Source organism: Netta rufina (assembly GCF_964035555.1).
Source record: "Netta rufina genome assembly, chromosome: 4".
Classification (NCBI taxonomy): Eukaryota; Metazoa; Chordata; class Aves; order Anseriformes; family Anatidae; genus Netta; species Netta rufina.
Window position 1 is genome coordinate 50,107,234 of NC_140127.1, and position 14,164 is coordinate 50,121,397.

At 34.9% G+C, this 14,164-nt stretch overlaps 1 protein-coding gene across 8 annotated transcripts in view; it reads left to right on the forward strand.

The window, feature by feature from the left end:
• The window catches only part of FRYL (FRY like transcription coactivator), a 170,888-nt gene that overhangs the window by 140,286 nt on the left and 16,438 nt on the right, over nt 1-14,164 (forward strand). For all 8 annotated transcript variants that reach the window (XM_084286220.1, XM_084286219.1, XM_084286214.1 and 5 more), the window contains 8 exons: nt 609-806; nt 1,725-1,886; nt 2,205-2,279; nt 2,376-2,552; nt 5,129-5,332; nt 6,221-6,388; nt 10,910-11,163; nt 12,119-12,326. In XM_084286220.1, coding sequence (XP_084142346.1) covers nt 609-806; nt 1,725-1,886; nt 2,205-2,279; nt 2,376-2,552; nt 5,129-5,332; nt 6,221-6,388; nt 10,910-11,163; nt 12,119-12,326 — 1,446 coding nt within the window. The remainder of the gene's footprint in view (nt 1-608; nt 807-1,724; nt 1,887-2,204; nt 2,280-2,375; nt 2,553-5,128; nt 5,333-6,220; nt 6,389-10,909; nt 11,164-12,118; nt 12,327-14,164) is intronic.

Here is a 14,164-nt window from a genome sequence, read left to right on the forward strand (position 1 = left end):
TCATACTTTTGCTTGTTTTTTTTAAGCACTCCATCAGTTAGATACAATATGAATACTTCATAAACGTTTTTTTTCCTTTTTTTTTTTTTTTTAAGATCTTTCAAATGCTTGAGAAGATACAAAACATGAAACATGTTTGTCTGTTTCAAATTCGGTTTACTCTGCCCTTAAGTGTAAAATAATTAGAGATGCCAGTAGGTGAAAGTTATTTTCCTTTGAAATACTATTGATTTTTAATGCTGTGGCACCAAGGGCAGGTGCTCCAGATAATGGTTAAAATAAATAAACAAGCAACCTGTAATGTAAATACTGGGAGCAAGGGACATGGAACAGTCTGGTGTGGCTGGCACTGTGAGCCAGAGCTACCAAGCAGGCCTTGCTCTCTCTGACCTCTGGCCATGGGATGGATGAGCCAGTGCCTCACTGCTGCCTTGCTGGTGCTTCCAGTTCCAAATCTTCTGCCTGTGTTCGTGTCTTGCAGTCACATATAGATTAGAGCTTTTGGCTCTGGGAATGTTGAAATAAATCAATGCAGAATCCTACTGTACATTACAAACTGATGTATTATTTGAAGTGATTGTTTGGTGATTTACATATGTTCTTTTTAGAGTCCATATTGGAAGGAAGCTCTTAATATTTTGAAACTGGTGGTGTCTCGATCAGCAAGCCTTGTTGTACCTAACGATATTCCAAAGTCTTACGGAGGTGACATAGGTTCTCCTGAAATCTCTTTCACGAAAATTTTTAATAATGTTTCCAAGGAGCTACCTGGCAAGACCTTAGATTTTCATTTTGATATATCAGAGGTAATTACTCTGTTTAAACTACAATGCAATAATGACTTTCTATTTCAAACTTGGGTATGTTTTATGTTAGCCTTCTGCATTGATATGTCTTAAATATAATTGTTAAGAACAGAAGATGTTGAAGATGTTATGCACTTGTGAGGCATAATTAAAGTTATACTGAAAGGATGCATTAGAGCTAAATATAATATAATACAGGTGATATTCTGTGTATGTATGAAGAGGGGAGCATAACCAAATGACTAGTATAATATAGGGATTTGAAAACTGTAGGCTTTAGAAGGATTCAAAAATAAGTTGAATAGTTGAAACTGGTCCTAAATAATGGCTGGAGTTGTACATGTCTTGGGCCGTTACTTAAATCAGTAGAGTCCTCTCCTTAAATTGCTTATTGGAAATTTCATTGCACGTAAATAAGCAAGACACCAGGTGAATTCCCACACAGTTCATTGGAGGAGTACTTCCTGTCAGAAAGGCTGATTTGATCCCTGGTTTTTAGAAGTTGTGTTTGTTCTAGTGAAGTTGCTGGACTGTAGAAACAATAGTTTGATGTTTATGAGTGCATCCACAGAGAAATTTATCATCTATTAAACTTAGAATGTAGTTATTTTAAAAGTGCATTTAAAAATATAACTGGATTGTTAGCATAAACTAGTATATTTCAAAAAATACAAATGGACAGAATGGCAGTCTGCTGCTTAGGGTAGAAGTATTCAACTTCGTGTTTCCCAATATACTGATGTTATCAGTGATGTCTGCAGTGAATTAGGCATGGACTTCATAGAATTCTAAAAACAAAGCAAAGGAAGGCACAAAGAAAAAAGCCCTCTGTAGTGTAATACTAATTTCTAAAATCAAATGCGTAATCTTTATTAATACAGATTTGAATTTTACTAAAGCATGTGTTGTCTTTGTTAGACACCAATTATTGGCAATAAATACGGTGATCAACACAGCGCAGCTGGTAGAAATGGGAAACCAAAAGTCATTGCTGTCACCCGGAGCACCTCTTCAACTTCATCAGGCTCCAATTCAAATGCATTAGTTCCTGTCAGCTGGAAGAGACCACAGCTATCTCAGGTACATTGTGTCTCAAGCACGTTATACTTATAAAATAGGCATTGTTTACAAATGTTGTGTGATAAAGGTATTTGTTGAAACGTAATTTGAAATCTACATGATGTCTTAGCAAAACAGTAAATTAATGTATCATAAGCTGAAAGCTAATACAGATGAAGAGGATAAATGGTAAAATTATTTTTAGAGGATGATAACATGTGAGATGACTAGTTAAAAATGCAGACATTTTACATTTTTATTTGGACTTCTGGTAGATGCCTTGCTTTTTGATTTTTTACTATTATTTTTTGTTATTTATTTATTGTTACATTTTTCCAGAGAAGAACCAGGGAGAAGCTGATGAATGTGCTTTCTCTGTGTGGTCCAGAATCTGGTCTTCCCAAGAATCCTTCAGTAAGTGGTGGTAGTGTTTTGTTTTGCTTTTTAAATTTGAAAAACGAGAATTCAGAAGTTGGAAGGTTTTATTTGTACTTTTACCCATATCTTCAGGTTGTGTTTTCCTCTAATGAAGACTTGGAAGTTGGAGATCAACAGACCAGTCTTATTTCAACAACAGAAGAAGTTATTCAAGAGGAGGAAGTGGCTGTAGAGGACAACACCAGTGAACAACAATTTGGAGTTTTTAAAGACTTTGACTTTTTAGATGTTGAATTGGAAGATGCAGAGGTGAGACCTTGGGAATTCTTCTGTATATTTCCTTTTGAGAGTGTTCTTAAAATTAGGCTGTGTTGGTGCAATTCTAAGGAAATGGCAGCTCTTCTGACTAATCCAATTGGGAAGAATTTATAACATGATTAAATTGAACTTGCATGATAAAGAAACTTGTATCTTAAACTTTGCAGTGTTCAGTTGTTGCAAATTGTTCAGGGGGAGGAGGTTCTTTGTCAGAGGTGATGTTAAGTGACTTAATCTGAAAGTGAAGTGATGTGATGGTATAAGCCAATGACAAGATGAACACCTGTTTATAAAGCAGTAGAAAACTTCTGGAGTAACAGTAGTATGCAGCAGAAATCTGTGAAGCAGTATGCTAAGAAAATATAATCTTTGTTCTTGAGGCATTTCTGCATTTTGAAAAGATGAACAGCTTTCAAAGTTGTAAACTGTACACTATACTAATTATATATGATTGATTCAGTCATATTAATTGCTTGCATTCTGACTTCAACATTATATCTGGCTTGTTGCAGTTGTTATGTTTCCTACACTTTTCCCCCTATCACAAAAAGTGAAGGAGAGTTAAAATTGAATTTTAGGAAATAGTAACAATTACATTACAAATTGTTACTTATTTGGGATAAATAAGAGGCTTCAGACCAGAATTGGATTAAGTTTAAAAGTGTGGTTGAAAGGACTGAGGAGAAGTGGGAGAAGAAATTGAATGCTTTGCAGTTTCTTTGAATGTTTTTATTAGTCTATACAAAGCAGTGAATTAGTAATGGTGACCCTTGCAGGTCATGGGTCAACAAACTACCTAGGCAGATATCAGCTTATATAAACCTAAAATTGTTCTCCTCTTGGTTTATCCATCCCTTTATACAAGATCTTGCTTTGTTCCCCATAATAATTCAGTTTTTTCTTACTCTCTTCCTGCTTGCTTCACTTCAAGCCAGTTATTTGCGTGTTCTAGAAGTATAGGCTCCTTACCATATTGCATACGTGACCACAACCTATACAGTTGCAGTTTCCTATATTGAATGCTGCTCAAATAGTTAAGAGCCAAGGCTCAATAATAAAATATTATATTAACATCTAGGTGAGGCTTTGCAGGTAGGATGCCAAAAGTTCAAAACTTTGCCAAACAAAGTTACTCTTCAACTTTCTCATTATGTGCCTGTATGCAGCATTCAGTGCTTTACTTGAAGGGGGAAAAAAAAGGCAGAGAACATACACACTTAAGGTTTACATATTAGTTTACATATAAATTGTGCACTTGATACAAGAGATGCCTAGTTTTTCACCAGAAATGCAGAACATTCCTTGTTGCTTAATTAAACTTAAGTGCTTCTGCCTACAGAAGTGCTACCTTATTGTTGTTGGGATTGTTTTGCTTTGGCATAAGTTTTTACCTTTTGTGGAGCAAAACAAATCACTAAGAGGGAAAGAGGCTACAAAATGTTTAGTTGACTCTGCATATTTAAAATATAGTGATACTATCTTAGTTCGCCACAAGAGACGTTCTGTTAGAGCAGTTTCGGAACCCATACTTGTACACTTGGAACTAGATGTGATGTTTTAATAACTGGCTGTAGACTGGCAAAGTGAACCGATCAGGTTTTCCATCTAACTGGTTGTGTTGTTGAAGGTTGACAAAATGCTTGAGAAAATCAAATACGACTGTTGTACTTGTGAATTTAAAAAGTAGTGTGTTTTAAGATCTGGATGTCACTTAGTATGTTGGATGTTTGCAACCTAAGTATGCCAGCCTTAAAATGTGAAAACTAGAAAGGATCCAGCTGTTGATGTTTAGGGTGCTTTCCATAAAATTGATGCAAAGTAACTGATAGAACAATTAATGAAGATAGTTTTTCTGCAGCTTGAAAATAATTAATGTTGATGATGCTTTGTCAGTTGAATGTGGTCACTTTAGATTCATGTGTGTTAGTTAAAAGAATCTCATCTAATGTTTGTGGCTTTACATGTTACACTAGAAAAATGTATCATAAGCATGTTGGTTTTGGTGTTCTGTCATCAGTTTATTTTTAATCAGTCTCCCATTAGAAAGAAAAATTATTTTAAATACTAGCTTTTTTGACTAAAGCTTTTTTCAGAGCTTGAATCAGTCTTTTACTGTTTGCAAATCCTATGTAATAAAACATTTTTCCCTGGTTCTAGAGTATCTTTAAGTGTTTGTCCTCGTTCTTTCTAATTATATGTGTTTTCCTTTTTGCTAACCAGGAGCTGCAGGTAAGTTGCAGCCTGGTGCCCTGGCTTGTTCGTGTGTTGTTGTCTGTGGTGTGTTTGTACTTTCTAGTCAGAGACATAAAATGGTACTGATATAGGTTATAGGTTAAGCTACTCCCCAAGATGATAATCAAAAGAATTCTACTTCATTTAGCATATATTTTAATTTCTCTACAAACATCATTTAGCAAGGCATTTAAACTTTTAATAAAATTAAAGGGCTGATTGAAACTCTGTTCATAATGCATTTCGTACTTGTGTTGTCTGCGTTGCATTTGTATATTAATTTTATATGTATGAGTTTCAAGATAATATATGTCTGCAAACTTTTTTTATTACAGGGTGAAAGCATGGACAACTTCAACTGGGGTGTTCGTAGGCGCTCTCTTGACAGTATTGACAAAGGAGACACACCGTCTCTTCAAGAATGTCAGTACTCTGGTAGCACACCCAGCTTGAACTTGACCAACCAGGAAGATACTGATGAGTCTTCAGAAGAAGAAGCAGCGCTGACTGCAAGTCAGATACTGTCTCGATCACAGATGGTAAGTTACTTTACTGTGAAAGGAATCTGAGAACCTAAGTTTTTACCTGCATTTTTAGTGACTAAGTATGGCTCATACTTCTCATCCAGAGGAACAAAGGCCTTGAATAAAACTAATATGTCTATGATACTTTTTCACTTTAACATCACTGAAGGAAAAGAGTTAATCTGCTAGTGGTACATAACAGATTTATAGTTTTAGTAAATAACAGATTTATAGTTATAGTAAATTAATGATCTTTTCAGTGCCTTTACGCTTAAAACAATTGTTCGAATATAAGTGTAAAATTGCATGTTACATATGAAGTATGTGTCTTTGCGGATTCTTAGCTTCAAAAAAACACTAAAAATAATAAATAAAGACAAGAGCAGTAAGTGATTCCATGGGAGCCTCAATTGTGTTCAACTATTGAAATTGCTAATCTAATTATGCATTTTGAAGTGTGTGTTACGTATAAATGAGGAAAATCAAGAACATAAGCTATTCAGAAGTCTCTCTGCAGAACATAAATGAATTAGGAAGAAAAGTGGGAGAAAAGGGAGCAGTAAAGATAGTATGCCCCTTTTCAGGCTTGAGGTAAAGTCTGCATTGTTTCCCATAACAAAGAGCTCTGCTGATCAGTGCTTTGTCTAGAAATTTACCCATGCCAAAAACCTTTCAGAAGAAAGGAAGTTATTTTCAGGATCTCAGGGATAACTTCAAATTTGTCTTTGAAGTTAAATGTTGCAGAAATGTATGTGATGCTTGCAGTGTTTTTAGTATCGAGTTAAGCTTGTGAATAAATTCAAATAGCTAACCATACTGAAACAGCCTATTTTAAAACTAATGTTTCTTTTTTCTGTTATTTATGTTTGATGAATTGAAGAATTTGTTTCTTTCTTTTCTTAGTTAAACAGTGATTCTGCCATAGATGAAACAATATCAGATCATGCTGGTTTATCACTTCAGTCTCAAGACTCCACTAGCAGTGTGGGAACAGAAGAGGTGCTTCAAATCAGAACTGAGACCCCAAGTTTGGAGGCTTCTCTAGATAACTCTAGCAACCAGCTGCCTGAGGTGGGGAGAAATGTGGGCTGGTGCATGGCTGATTTGGGCTCCTTCTAGTGTTTAGTAGCAACTTTTGCTTTCTTTTCGACTGAATTTTCATCTGTTACATTGATTGTTTGATTTGCTTTTAATATTTCTAACCTGTTGGAATGTTCTTACAAAATGTTCCCTCGGAATGAAAACTGTATGTGATGGACTCAGGGAGCTTACCACAGGTTAAAAATATTCCTGAAGGGCTGATAATGAACATTTCATGGTGCCAAATGATAATAGGCTAATATTCATGATGCTTTTCCTTGATATGGTTGAAATCCTCCTTGAGCAAAATTTTCTTTCAAATACTTTTTATTTCCTTTGTTTGCTTTCTTTGGGTTAATGTGATTGGTGCTATGTGGGAATAAAACCTCAGGCCAGCTGTGTTAGCAGTTGGTTCAATTAAATAATCCTTTAAAAAGGACCACAGATGCTAGTGGTATACTTTTTTGGAAAAGGCCTGTGTGGAGTGAGACAGTTTTCAAGCTAATGGCCGCCTGCAAATCTGTGAGTACTTCAGTTTTTTGTTTTTTAAAATCTTTTGAATATTTTAATATAGCAAAACTCAATTGCAATAACTATAATCTGCTACATTTCCTATGATATTTAGCAGTTGTAGGTAAAAACTCAGTATGTTGGCTTTTTTTTTCCTCCATAAATTTGAAGTGGCTAGTTTTAGGTGGACTTTTTATCACTTCGTTTAAAAAATACTGATGGGACTGGCAATCTTATTTTTGTTTGGTAAAGCATTGCTAATCCCTACTTTAACAGAATATTCAGTTTCAGTGAGTTTTTCAGAAAACTAACCTATCCCTATATATATTTGAATAACCGTTAGTGTACATTTAAGAATGTCTTCAGCCAACTTGGTTTAAGCATTCCTAGTTCAACTAACTGGGGTTTCTGAACAAATCCTATAGTATAACTGTTTGCTACTTAGAAAAACACTGTTTTAGCAAGCGAACCACTTAGCTAATTTAAAGAAAATAATTGAAAGAACAAAAAACATACTTCAGAGGGGAAGTGTGAGTGACTGCTATCCTGTGGTAAAATCTTCACCTTCTAGAAATGTAATACTGTGATTCCCATAAAGCAGCTTTTCCCCACGTTTTTCATGTTTTGCCATTGGAATATGGTTATATTGCAGTTGATAAATTGTTATAAATACTCAATTTTTTTTTAGAGCACCTGTGCTTAGGTTGCCCATCAGGCTGTTCTATTACTGTTACATCTGTTTATCTACGACTATGTTTTTGTTCCAGTGGAGTTTTGAGTGATGAAGAACCCGTAATCTAGATTAGTATTTTTCCAATATACATTGATGTGTTATTTTAAGATTTGAAATCATTCCTTTAGTAAAGGGAGAAGCAAGATATAAGTTTTTGTTGCTGTTATTTTGTGTTATTTTTAATAGAATCAAATTCACCACAATAGAACTTTTCTTTGTCGTTTGCCCATGTGGTACATTCTTAGCTGTAACTCATTTTTGTTTTCTTATTTCTTACTAAGGCTGCCTTTAAATTTGGTTTCATTGTTCTTCTGCAGCTCCCTTTATAAGATCACTAAACGTTTGATAATCCAAGTAAAAGCACTCATGGGAAAAAAAAAAAAAGTTGCAATATTTTATTAGAAATATTGAAAGCATTAAAAATAATTCATACCTTTAAATTGGGCCATAAAATTGTTTCATGACTAAGCATCATCAAGCAAAAAGTGCTATATCAGAAGCAACAGCTGATAAGTGAGATTTTTTTCTTCATCTGTGCAATGAAAAGGCTCCACTGATGGTATAGTTAAAGGTCAGTGTATTTCATAAATAAATTCACAGAAATAGACATATGCCCTCAATGGTACAGAAGTCTGTGAATATCAGTCAAGATCTAGGTCTGTAATGTAAGACTCTATTGCACTTTACTGTGTAACAGTAGCTCTATATATTTACCTCAGAGTGTGTAGTCAGTTAATATAGTCCTCTATCTATGACTGAAAAAAAACAATGTTAAAACTGAAAGCAGAAGCCTTGTGTTTCATATACAGCATGTGTGGATCTGGGAGTTTTTTCGTCATTGCTCTTTATTCGTAGTGCCTCGCAGTGAACTTTTAAGTCAGCTGTTTCTTTGAAATTTCAAGGAAAAAATAACGTCATTTTTAGATGGCTTTTTAAATTTTAAGTCTTGCATTCAAGGTGCTAAATTCCATGAGAAAAAAATTACTCACAGTATTTTGAGTTTGTTCTTGGGACCTTATATGGTTGATAGAGTTTGATGAAGTTCAGGCAGTAATGAGAGTTTGGCATTATCTAGCTGTACATGTATGGAGCTCCCTTCTGGGAAGGGGCTCAGCTGTACAGACTGATGGCAAGATTGGTGCAATGCATAAGGGAAAAATATTGGCTGCAAATGCATATGAATGTGATTTCTAATTATGATGTGTTCCACGTTTATTTTGTGCTTTTTAGAATATGGGATTCGGTCAAACACTCAAATTTACCTTTCCACAAGAATTAGCTGTTTAGCTTATTGCTAAAATTCTGTCTTTTGACAGAATGAGCTGGAAAATATACATACTATCAATTCGCTTTGAAAAAATCTTAAAGCCAGGAAAAACAAATTTTGTTCTGAATTCATGAACTGTGCAACTCACAGTGTGGTGCCGTTCTTTTTTCCTGTGCTCATACGCTTGACGTATAGCTATTTCAATACAGGCATTTCATTGCACATCAAGTGTCTGTTACAGAAAATATTTTTATGCAGATATATATTTATCAAAATTTGCCTAAAGTAGAATAAATGAAGCTATTATTTAAAAACAAGCGTGTGTGTGTGTGTGTGCTGGTTAGATGCAGTTGAATTCCTTGTTTCTCTTTATAGGGTTGCTAAAGAGTTAAGTAAATACTTTATTCTAATGTGTTTGGATAATTCCCAGTAACAGCATGTTTCTACAAAGAAGACAAAGTATTTTACATTCCAGTTAGCAATTTATGATTCAGCTTACAAGAATATCTCAATTTTGAACAATAAGCTTTACAAGCTTAAGTATATGAAAGTTTCTTACTAAAACAATTCTCTATTTTATTCACCTGTAGTGTAGATTTATGAAGGAATGGTTTACTAGAAGTAATTTCCATTAGGTTCCATGGAGTTATCAGCTATATAGATCATATTAAATCATGCTTTTAAGATCCTTTTAAGTGTATCATTCACTGACTGTTGGTAATATGTTAACATCTATAAAGGAATGAACCACTGCTTCGATCCAAGTTATTTTGCTGTGCTGTTGTAAAAATGCCTGGTGTGCCCGTGTGCTGCTTGGTGCAACAAAATAGCTGGTTTGTGCAGTAAAATTCCAGATTCAGGTTGTACAGAAGAGGCATTAGCAGTAGGGTCACTAGCTGTGTCAAAAGACAGCAGTATCACATGTAGAAATGTAACAGTCAAAGTGAGATAATATTAGGACCACCATGAAATAAAATTATGTAGCTCTGTTTAAAGCTGATTTGTCTGTTCCTCTAGTATACATGTAGTTATTTGTCAAAGGCTATGTTTAGACTGACGAGAGCCATGAAATGATGTGTATGCTTAGAGGCTGCCCAAAAGTTTGTTCACTAGTCATCACTATGTAAGCAGAGGTAGAACAACACGTTAAGAATGAAAACGGGCGATAATTTGTGCCTTTAGGAAACAGCAGTTACAGGAAGGTGTCATTTTTATTCCACAGAAAAATCCAGTAAAAGGTTTCAGATGAATTCATCGTAAATTAACTAAATCTAAGTTCATCTGTTGAATAAAGTAATTTTAATGAATATAATGATGCTAATGGAGGGAAAGAGAAGGGAGAAAGGGTCAGTCTAATACTGCCTTCCTGAGTTTAAAGATCATCTCCTTGTTATTGCCAGTGATCAAAAGTCTTCGTTCAGAGATTCAGAGTTAAACCCTTAAAGCTTCCCATTTAAATAATAATAGCAAAATAACAGAAGTAGTGGAATGTCCCTTTCCATTGTTCTTCTGTTACCTGTTATTCAGTTACGGTTTAAGAACTTGTTCAAAAGGAGAGTAGAAAGGGAAAGAAACTTTCTGTAGTGGTAACAGACCTCAGAGGCAAACACCGAGGTAGTGATTTTGGTCCTTACTTGGACAAGTAAAACATGAAGGTCTTGAATGTATTTGTTGTGATCTAAATATGTTTGAGGCTATTTGCACATACTCTTCTGGGAGCGTTGTCCTAGCAGAATTAATGGAATGTGTCTGAGACATTGTATTTGCTATTAATAAGTCATATTCTAGAATAGTCAACTTAATCATGTTACAAACGTTAAAAACAGACTGCTTGGTTTTGGACAAGTAAAACTGAACAATCCAAAGAGATGAATGTTTAAAGTACAAATGGAAATACATAAATACATTTGTTTTTATCAGTCTGTTACTTTACTATAATAAAAGCTGTTAAGAAAGTGTAAGCCCTGATGATAAAAGTAATAAAATTCTGTTTGATTCACAGGAAGGCAGTTCAGCAGTAAGGGATGAACAGGTTAGCACTGCTAGTGAAGACACTGGGTCATATCTACTACAAGAACAACAGGACTGTCTGGTCTGTCATGAACCTCTTGAGTTGGAAGAGACTCCAGAACTGGCAGAGCCTGCAGCTCCAGAGAGCTATTCTGAATCTATCTGTGAAGAGGATGTCACTCTTGCTTTGAAAGAGCTGGATGAGAGATGTGAAGAAGAAGAAGCTGACTTCTCTGGTTTGTCTAGGTCAGACTAACATTAGTTCTAACTAATAGAAATTGTGTGTTATCAATGCATGAATCAAGGTAATTTTTCTTATGGCACAGTTTCTTTAATTAATCCCACAGTACGGGCATCTAAAACAGTGCTTGCCCATCTGATCTAATGATTGTTTTTGCCTATTAAGCAAATAAACGCAGTAATTTTCTTTTTCTGATGAGAGAAATTTTTCTCTGTGGTGAGAGAAGTTATTTATGGTGTAGGGAAACAGCCATGCAGGAAAAAGATGAGAATACTTGAGTAAAAGAAACGTATCATTCCTTATAATACAGAACATTTTAACAATTAAATTAATAGTTGTAATTAGTAATATTGATTAATTCATAGTTTGATTTTCTTGGAGGTTTAGTGCCTAATGGAAAGTATGATTGCAGAATGCTCTTAAAACAAAGGCCTGTTAAATTGATTGCCCATAAAAATGAAAGTGTTCCAATCTATCTCCATTCACTCAAGAGTATTACTTAAAACAGTTCTAAAATATTATTGAACCGGCAAATGATCATTTATCTTAAGGAAAGCTAGAATTTGTTATAGATAGTGGTGGACTTTATGTTTAGATGAATAAAAATTTAAAGCAATGAATATTAATTCTGTTATTGAGGGCACAAAAAATGTCAATTTCTGAGTGGTATGCATACATATGTAGTGCTGTGTATAGCTATCTGTAACCTGCAGATAACCCTTTGTCTGTGCATAGAAATAGCATGTTTTAATAAATGTTGGAGGTACTTGAAGTTATAAATGACTTTTTATATTTCTATAATGCAGTAGAAAAGGTTTTATTCTTTTTTTTTACTTTACTCTTTTCTTGGTTCATAGTTACCTTAGTTGATTGATTATTTATTATACAAAACACAATATTGAAGTCTTATTTTTTCCTGAAAATTTACTGAGGGGGTTAACTTCTGTTTGTTATTTATAGCCAAGATGAAGAAGAACAGGACGGTTTCCCAGAAGTGCAAACTTCCCCACCTCCTTCACCATTTCTTTCTGCCATATTGGCAGCTTTCCAACCAGTGGCATATGATGATGAAGAGGAAGCCTGGCGTTGCCACGTCAATCAAATGCTGTCAGATACAGATGGTTCTTGTGCTGTCTATACATTTCATGTCTTCTCAAGATTGTTTCAGGTCAGTGAATTGCAAATTCATGGTTAGTTGAAGTCCATTCCTCCTGCTTTCAAAACTATTCTTCCCCTCTGTAACTGCAAAAGATGTTAAGACTGGTAGCAAGAAGACTTAGAGAGCAAATCAAAAGTGGACCAAAAAAAACAAAGCAACAAACAAACAAAACACATTACTAAAAGTAGATGTCATATACTACTTTTCCATGGGGTATCTTCTGTATTCATTGCCTGAGAGAGTTAGATCCTGCTCAGGAAAAACAAAACAAAACAAAACAAAAACAAAACAACAACAACAACAACAAAAAAACACCAAAAAAAAAAAACATATTCAGTATTTCTTCTAAATTCTTAGTTCGCATTGTGTTCCTTTTTTTATTTTATGAACATCAACCAAGCTCTGTGCTGATTACAGGATTAATGATTTCCTCCTGGGTTTTCTATGGGGCTCAGTACTGTGGAATCACAACATGACAAATACTAATGAATTTATCTTTCATCTGTCTTGTGAGAAAAGGAGTTTTTCTTGAATTGAAACACCAGGAGATCCATTAGAGCTGGAAGTTTCAAATGTCTCTGAAGTTACATTTACCTCACAGATTTAGCATCCAACATGAAATGTCTATGATCTCATTTTTCTGGCTCCCTTCTCCTTATGTTTAGGGGATGCGTTTTTTATGTTTTCAAAGTGGGACCACTTAGATGTATATTATTGTTGGCAACTTCTTATGAGGATGGGAGGAGTACAATTATGCCATTTTATTTACAGGCAAAATGCCAAGTGAGCTAATAGCAGATTCAGTATTACAAACCAAGACCTTCTGTCTCCAACCCTTTCTTATTTCTCCAGAACTAATTTTGCCTGCTGTTTGGTATGCCATAATAAACTTCTCAGTGAAAGGCTTGCTTTGTTTTACCACACTACTCTACTACCATTTTATCCCATGAGCAGGTTTAGGGTCAGTACCACGAAGTAATTTGTGTGAGGAGTTCATACTCTGCCTTATTTACAGAATAACCCCTCCCTTTTTTTTTAGTAGAATTAAGCATTTTGCCACAGTGCTGTGAAATTTCTCTTATTAGCTTTAGACTTCTGACATCTTGCTTTATCTAGATATCAGGGGGTTAATTTATCTGTATAACAGCTAAGTTTAGCAGCTTTATACAACCATTCATTTTTTGAAAGTGGTGAAAATGGAGTGTTACGCAGATAGCACTTCATATTCTCTTATACTTGTTAAAGAGGGCACTAGAAGGAAAGGCAAAACCTTTTATGGCTTGACAGAGTAGCCATCAGTCAGCTGGAAAGGCACATTCTCTGTGAGAATGGGAAGCAGCAGCACAAGGCTGAAGTCTGGGCAAAGATGCATTCCTGAGAAGTTGTTACTGAGCACAAAGAAGGGTTAAAATAATAAAGTGGGACCCTGGAGGCCTTGTTTGGCTGGGCCTTTGCATTATGCCCTCCTAACTGTGTTTAACTTTGCAGCCATAAATATCTTCATATAACTTTATTCTACATGTAACTTTCTACATTTATGAAATAATGTATAGCAAAGTGTCAGATTAGGCCATGCCTACAGTCCGTGTAATTGAACATGTTATACATAGGACTGATTTTTGAAGAAGGTGAAACACCTTGCAGGTGACAGTTTTTGACACACATGATACTACACAGGTCTTACCCTGACTCATAAAATTCTGTGTATAACCTTCTGGAACACAAGCACTTGAAAATCAGTGGAACTATTTGTACTGCACAAAGACAAGTAGTCATTCAGATATCCTGATGTTAAAGGACTGGATATGAAAGGAATAATTATCTTCGTAGTTACATGCTGTTTTCTT